The sequence below is a fragment of the Monodon monoceros genome, unplaced genomic scaffold (genome assembly GCF_005190385.1).
Source record: "Monodon monoceros isolate NGI ecotype Baffin Bay Population unplaced genomic scaffold, NGI_Narwhal_1 Super_Scaffold_18, whole genome shotgun sequence".
In the NCBI taxonomy this organism is placed as follows: Eukaryota; Metazoa; Chordata; class Mammalia; order Artiodactyla; family Monodontidae; genus Monodon; species Monodon monoceros.
In genome coordinates, this window is record NW_021703774.1 from 150,984,648 (window position 1) to 150,992,404 (window position 7,757).

The window sequence follows — 7,757 nt, forward strand, 5'->3', positions numbered from 1 at the left end:
GCCACCGCCCGCCTCGGCACAACATGGCGATGCACAACAAGGCGGCGCCGCCGCAGATCCCGGACACCCGGCGGGAGCTGGCGGAGCTCGTGAAGCGGAAGCAGGAGCTGGCGGTGAGGGCTGGCACCGGGGGCGCCCGGGTTGGGGCCCCGTGCCTGCCTCCGCCTCCAGGATCCGGCCCCGCCGCGCCGCTCGTTACTCCGCCGGCGCAGCACGGCGGCTGGGAGTCCGGCGGCCTGAGGACGGCTGCGCATTGCGCGGCCCGCCGGCGCCTCGGCCTCCCGGCCGTGCGCATCCGGAACAGGGAGCCGGGGCCGGGGGCGGGGCGCGAAGCCGGGGAGGGGGAGGGGGACTAGGCAGGTGGGGGCGTGGAGGAAGGATGGCGCCAGGGGGTGGGGGCTTCCGTGCGGGAGCCCTGGAGAGGAGAGTGTCCATGAGCTCTGCGGGGAGGGCGAGGGCGGGCGGGTCCACGATCTTTGAGGGATGGGGACCGGGCTTGTCGGCCGGCTGTAGGAGATTGGTTCGGGCTTGCCAGTGGGCTTTGGGGGGTGGGGTAGGAAACAGGTGTGGGAGGGGGACCCACACATCCAGGCAGGCCTTTGGAAGATGGAGGGGCGCATGTCCTTTTGGGGACTAGGAGTAGATTAGTTGGATGCGGTTTTTGATGGGCAGGGTTGTGATGTATTTGGGAACATCTTAGAAGGTGACATGCGAGGGGAAGCGGACTCAGTCTAGGGAATTAGGAATTGTGACACGCACCCGGAACCCCTTGCACCCTGGTGGCTAAGCCCTCCCTCCCCTTGCGTTTTGGCTTGGGCATCGGGAGGCCCATCTCACCTGAAGCTGCCCTTCCAGGTTTCCATAGCAACCGCAGCCCAGTGCCCGCGGCGTTTCGGAGCCTGCAGGGAGGGGAGCGAATTGGCTCTGGAAGGCTGATCACCCTTCCCTCTCCGGGTAGCAGTATCTTTTATGCGTGGGAGTAGAGACTGCTCATGTTCTTCCTCCGCCCAGGTTCTTGACAGCTGGGTTTCCACGAAGCCCCTGAGTACGTGCAAACTTTGGCATGGGTGTACATTTTAATGGGGACAGGCTCTTTCTATTCCATTTTATTCTTAAAGGGATCCAACAAGATGGGTCTAGACTGTCTTAGTCTGAAACAGCCTGCCCCTGCGCATGTCATCCTTCTTTCCGCAAGGCTGGCTCTGTATAGTTGAACTTGAGTTTATAAGTCTGATAGTAAGATTTCAGTTTGGTTAGGCTTAATGCTTGCATGTAGAAGGCATTAACCACTTCCTTGTTTTTCATCTTTCAGGAAACACTGGCAAACTTAGAGAGACAGATCTATGCTTTTGAAGGAAGCTACCTGGAAGACACTCAGATGTATGGCAACATTATTCGTGGCTGGGATCGGTATCTGACCAACCAAAAGTGAGTGTCGGAAGCCTGTAGTGTTTGTGTGGTGCCCTAGTAATATTTGTGTTTAGGGCTATGTATGTTGTTGGTAGTGACCTGGCAGGGAGACAGTAGTAAAGTGGGGTGGACAGAGGTCTGCACTTGAGCTTGAACTCTGGCTCAGCCACTGCCTCACTGAGTAACCCTGGACAAATCCTACATCTGTATAGTAGAGGAAATCTGGCCAGTGGCACAGGGCTGTGTGAGGCTTAAATGAAATGCAGCATATAATACCTTACACACCAGCACTGCTATCAGTGTTTTCTACATTTTAATCAGTCACGAGTCACACCCTCACAAGGTTTGCCATACCTGTGTGCCAACTGTACCACGGTTTATTTAGTAATATTATTCTAGAAAACTTTCTAAATTTTTTGAAAATCTAGAGAAAAATTGAAAGAATAGTTCGTGATCTCTTGATACCCTTCACTAGCATTTACCAGTTGTTAACTTGTTACCACATTTGCTTTCCTCTCTTTTTTCCCTTTCTATAATATGTATTAATACACACACCTGTATCTACACTTAAAAATTTTTTTAAATTTGAAATAATTATAGATACATAGGGAGTTGCAAAAACAGTACAGTTTTCCCCAATGGTTGGGTTTTTTGTAACCATATAGTACAATAACAAAACCAGGAAATTGACATTGGTATAATGTGTATATGTAGTTCTGTCATTTTTTCATGTGGGTAGATTCCTGTAACCACCACTGCAGTCAAGATACAGAACTTTTCCATCATCACAAAGATCTCCCTCATGCTACCCCTTTGTAGTTATATCTCCCCTTTCTCCCATACATATATGTATATATATTTTTTGCTAAACCATTTAAAAGTTGAAAGCAGATATCATGACATTTGCCGCAAATTATGTCAGCAGGTACCTCCTAAGAATAAGAACATCTTTCTTACGTAACCAACAATTATCATGCCTGGAAAATGAGCACTACATTAATAGCATTATGTAATATACAGTCTTTATTCATATTTCCCTAAGTGTTCCTAAAATGCATTGCTATCTTGTTTTGAACCAGTGAGTGTTTGTGCATTGCATTTGGCTGTTGTGTCTCCTTTAGTCTCTTAATTTAGGAGCTTCCCACCCTTTTTGGTGGTAAGGTTGTTTATGACATTGTCTTGTAGAGGGTCCCAATTCCAGGTTTTTCTTATAGTGACTTCATGAGAGATCCTTTAAATATTTTTGGCAAAAATGTTGCATTAGTGATTTGTGTACCTCTTGTTGTTTACCTCTGTTTTATCAGGAGGCACATAATGACAGATTACCCCATTATTGGTGCTGCTAAGTTTGATCATACGATTTCACCATTGTAAAAGTTATTTTTTTCTCTTTGTAATTAACAAGTGATTTCGGAGGTTATACATTTTATTTATTTTTATTTTTTAAGATTTATTTATTATTTATTTATTTATTTTATTTATATTTGACTGTGTCGGGTCTTAGTTGTGGCACACGGGATCTTTCATTGCGGTGCTCGGGCTCTTCGTTGCGGCGTGTGGGCTTCTCTCTAGTTGCAGCGCTCTGGCTTCTCTGTAGTTGTGGTGTGCAGGTTTTTCTCTTTCTAGTTGTGGCGCACGTGGGCTCCAGGGTGCATGAGGGCTCTCTAGTTGAGGTGTGCAAGCTCAGTAGTTTTAGCACGCGGGCTTAGTTGCCCCACGGCATGTGGGATCTTAATTGCCTGACCAGGGATCGAGCCCACGTCCCCTGCGTTGTAAGGTGGATTCTTTGCTACTGGACCACTAGGGAAGTCCCTGGAGGTTATACTTTTTAGGCAGTGTGATTATACTGCTCACCCCAATTTTTGTCATTGGTTTTTTTTTTTTTTTTTTTTTGCGGTACGCGGGCCTCTCACTGTTGTGGCCTCTCCCATTGCGGAGCAATGGCTCCGGACGCGCAGGCTCAGCGGCCATGGCTCACGGGCGCAGCCGCTCCGCGGCATGTGGGATCTTCCCGGACCGGGGCACGAACCCGTGTCCCCTGCATCGGCAGGCAGACTCTCAACCACTGCGCCACCAGGGAAGCCCTGTCATTGGTTTTAGTATCCATTGTTGATTATCTGAATTAGTTATTATAATGGAGGTTGCAAAATGATGATTCTAATTTTACTGTTCCTTTTACATTTATTACTGGCATTCTGAAAGAAGAGTCTTCCCTTTTTATCTTCTTTCCCTTTCATTCTCTCTTTCTCTCTCTTTAGAATCACTGTAGATGCATGGATTTAAAAAAAAAAATAGCGTATTGGGATCTAGTACTGTCACTTTGTAAAGGTTTATTTTATTTTTTAGTATAAATTAATTTATTGAAATCTATGCAAAGAAGTGCACAGATCATAAGTGTTTAGCTCACTGACTTTTCACAATGCTAACACACCCATCATTATCCTTAGTTTGTCCCAAACGTGGCCAGAGGGAGCCTCCTCAGGCTGATTCCTTTGTCCTTTTTTTTTTTTTTTAATCTTTTAGTAACTTTATTTATTTTATTTATTTATTTTTGACTGTGTTGGGTCTTCGTTGCTGCGCACGGGCTTTTCTCTAGTCACTGCGAGCGGGGGCTACTCTTTGTTGTGGTGCGCGGGCATCTCATTGCGGAGGCATCTCTCCTTGCAGAGCACGGGCTCTAGGTGCTTGGGCTTCGGTAGTTGTGGCGTGTGGGCTCAGGAGTTGTGGCTCGCGGGCTCTAGAGAGCAGGCTTAGTAGCTGTGGCGCACGGACTTAGTTGCCCCGCGGCATGTGGGATCTTCCCAGACCAGGGCTCGAACCTGTGTCCCCTGCATTGGCAGGTGGATTCTTAACAACTACGCCACCAAGGAGGTCCCATCCTTGTCCTTTTCTTGTCTCAGACCTGGTATCAGTCATTTCACTAAGGAACTCTGGTTCTTTCTTTAAGTTATTTATTTAGTTAGTTATTTTTAGCTGTGTTGGGTCTTCGTTGCTGCACGCGGGCTTTCTCTAGTTGCAGTGAGCGGGGGCTACTCTTTGTTGCGGTGTGTGGGCCTCTCATTGCAGTGGCTTCTCTTGTTGCAGAGCATGGGCTCTAGGCATGCAGCCTTCAGTAGTTGTGGCACGCGGGCTTCAGTAGTTGTGGCTCGCGGGCTCTAGAGCGCAGGCTCAGTAGTTGTGGCGCACGGGCTCAATTGCTCCGTGGCATGTGGGATCTTCCCGGACCAGGGATCGAACCTGTGTCCCCTGCATCGGCAGGCAGATTCTTATCCACTGTGCCACCAGGGAAGCCCTTTAAGTTTTTTAAACTAAGATTATTTAACAGAGATACTTCGTAGCACTAGTCTGTGCTAGATGTTTTTAATAATAGGCATTAAAATAAATACATATTAAATGAAAATGATTGTGAACCTAAAGCTAAAGTAATCTCATGTGTCACAGTGGACCACATACCATCCATTGGAAAACATTGCTGTCTACATAGGCATTCAGCATGCAGGTCATTTTGGTCAATCCAAGTGGTGTGGAGGCATTTCTGTATGGAACTTGGTAATTTAAAAAACAAAGAGTTCCTTACATTTGTCCTGGTGTGTCCTCAGCTTGAGCCACAGACATAGCTTGGTGCTTATAATGAGTTTCTTGTGTGTGTTTTAGAAACTCCAATAGCAAAAACGATAGAAGGAACCGGAAGTTTAAGGAAGCAGAGCGGCTCTTCAGTAAATCCTCAGTTACTTCAGCAGCTGTAAGTGAGGCGGGGGGGATCTTTCTATGGCCCATTGTTAAGGAAGACCTCCGTTAAGTTTCTGTGAGTTTTCTCTTTCCTGTCCATCTGTGAGTTGGTTGTCTCTTTCCTTTCTGTCTGTGAGTGCTCTCCTGAGATCTGTGGTAATTTTTATAGTAACTGGTGGTTTTCTCTTTTAGGCAGTAAGTGCATTGGCAGGAGTTCAGGACCAGCTCATTGAAAAGAGTAAGTTTATCTTTTTACTTTTTCATCAGTTTATTTTTAAGCTACCATCGCCTCTATATTTAATTCCTATCCAACGTGTATCTGAAGACTGCATCTCTTGTTCTTGCCTCTTCTTTCCAGAAGTTAGGAACCCTTTTGGGTATCCTTAATCATGTCTTTCTTTGGGGGAAGAAACTACCGTGTCCTTCCTGCCTTTTCAGTCACGTGAAGGTTGACTTCACCTGTTCAAAGACACAGAGATATGTCTTCACTCCTGTTGAGTCTTAGGGAATTTTTTAAATTAAAAAAAAACCTTTTATCATGGAAAATTTCAGACATATCTAATAAATCCTCATGTACCCAATTTAATAATTCTTAGGAAATTCTGATCCTATGAACAGAATGTACCTGTGTGTTCTTAAATTTAAAATGGAGAGCAGGTAGTATTTACTTTGTAGAGAAATTGTATCATTCTCTGTATGTAAGCCATACAGTCTAACTCCTTTCTAATTTCTAGTGATGGGACTTAGAACTGCAGGTTTATCTTGCTGTATCAGACTCTATGTAGCTGTATTGGATGCTCTCCCTGTGGGCCGGGTCACTCTGAAACACACCCTGCTTTTTGTATTGTGGCTGGGTATTTTCGCATGGCATATCTTGTCGTGGGATCAAGTTGTCTTGTTTGCATTACCAGGGCAGTGGTTTGAGGAGAAGGGATTTTGGTAGTATGGGAATTAGAACTACTCAGTGACTTCAGTTATTATCTCCATGTACAGATTTCTGAATCTTTAGCCCTATCCCTAACTCCTTTCCTGAGATTTAGTCATGCATTTCTAGAAAATTCTAGAAAATGTCTTCTAGACATTTCCACTCAGATGGTCAGACTCACACATTTTGTGTAAAACTGAGCTGTTCTCTTTCCTTCCAAATGTGTCTGCCTAGTTGTTTTGTTTCACAGGACTTCTGTTCTCCGTCCTTCAAAACTTTGTAGGCAGCTTTGACTCCTCTCTGCCAGCCTAATTAGTTGGACCAAGTCCTTTTGATTTTTTCTTTCATTATGACTGTCAGTTAAATCTTATTTCTTCTCCATTAATACCACTTCTAGAATGTAGAGCCATTTCATCTGCTTTGTGGAGTAGCAAGACTGGTTAAGAACATTCTGGACCTCACTCCTGTGAGCTGCGATCGAATGATGTCTGACTCCTCAGTTTTCACAAGAGCCTATTATCCTGCCCCAGGCTTAGCGGATAGTTTAGTATATGGCTCTGTATCTAATGACCCACACAGACGGGGTGCGCCTAGATACTGGTCAGGAAGACTCCTAAAGCCACTGCTCAGCAGCTTGACTTGAGACAAGTACTGATGTACTGAAGATTTTCTGGAGCATGTGGAGGCCATCCATTCCCCTAAGATCTTCCCCCTGGATTGAGCCCCATTTCTGGAATATATCATGTTGGTATTCCTTGGTCTTCCCTATAAAGTTGCACTTCGTTGCACTTAGTAACATTTTGGTCCTGTAAAATGTGTCACTCTGTTAGGACGTTGCAAACGTTTATTATCATTACTAATTATTATCTCCTTTGGGAATAGTTGTTTTCCCTGAACGACTAGTTGGTTTTTACTGAAAACCTGGTAATTGACTGTTTCCCTCTTTGTATGGGCGCTAAAATGCTTAAAGCCAAATTTGAGGTTCCTCTCTAGAAAGCAAATAGGAACTTATAGCATGTGTTTGGGGAATGAATCTTAGTACTGCATCCAGCTTACTTTCTTCTTCTGTTCCTCTTTGCTTTTCTTATCCCATTTTAAATTTATTTTATTGGATTTCATTCTTTTAATTTATCTAGCTTGGGTTTCATTGGACTTCATGAAACTATGGTTTGGTATTTTTTATCAGTTCTGGAAAATTCCCAGCTGTTACCTCTTCAGATACTGTGTTTGCTCCATGCTCTCTCTCTTCTCCTGGTACTCTGGTTAAATGTAAGTTAAACCTTCTCTCTCATTGCATCCTTTATGTCTTTTATTATCTTTTCTATATCTTCTTTTTTGTCTCTGTGCTGCATTATGGGTATTTTTTTTTCTGACCTACCCATTCACTAATTCTCTTTTCAGTTGAGTCTGATTTACTCTTAAACCTTCCCTTGATTTTTAAATCTTTTATTATACTTAAAAAAAATTTTTTTGGCCATGCTGCGTGGCATGTGGGATCTTAGTTCCCTAACTGGGGATCAGCCCACACCCGCTGCATTAAAAGTGTGGAGTCTTAACCACTGAACCAACAGAGAAGTCCTATTACTACATTTTTAATTTCCAGAAATTCTACTTAACTACTTAAAAAATCTGCTGTGATTTATATATATATATATATATATATATATATATATTTTTTTTTTTTTTTTTTTTA

The 7,757-nt window shown here is 44.2% G+C and overlaps 1 protein-coding gene across 4 annotated transcripts in view; it reads left to right on the plus strand.

Moving 5' to 3' along the window:
• Nucleotides 1-7,757, plus strand: part of MEAF6 (MYST/Esa1 associated factor 6) — a 24,571-nt gene continuing 16,814 nt past the window's right edge. For all 4 annotated transcript variants that reach the window (XR_003794595.1, XR_003794596.1, XM_029230245.1 and 1 more), the window contains exons 1-4: nt 1-113; nt 1,313-1,428; nt 5,065-5,152; nt 5,332-5,377. Coding sequence is in view for 2 of the 4 variants with exons in the window: in XM_029230245.1 (XP_029086078.1) it covers nt 24-113; nt 1,313-1,428; nt 5,065-5,152; nt 5,332-5,377 (340 nt within the window). In the remaining 2 variants the exon portion in view is untranslated. The remainder of the gene's footprint in view (nt 114-1,312; nt 1,429-5,064; nt 5,153-5,331; nt 5,378-7,757) is intronic.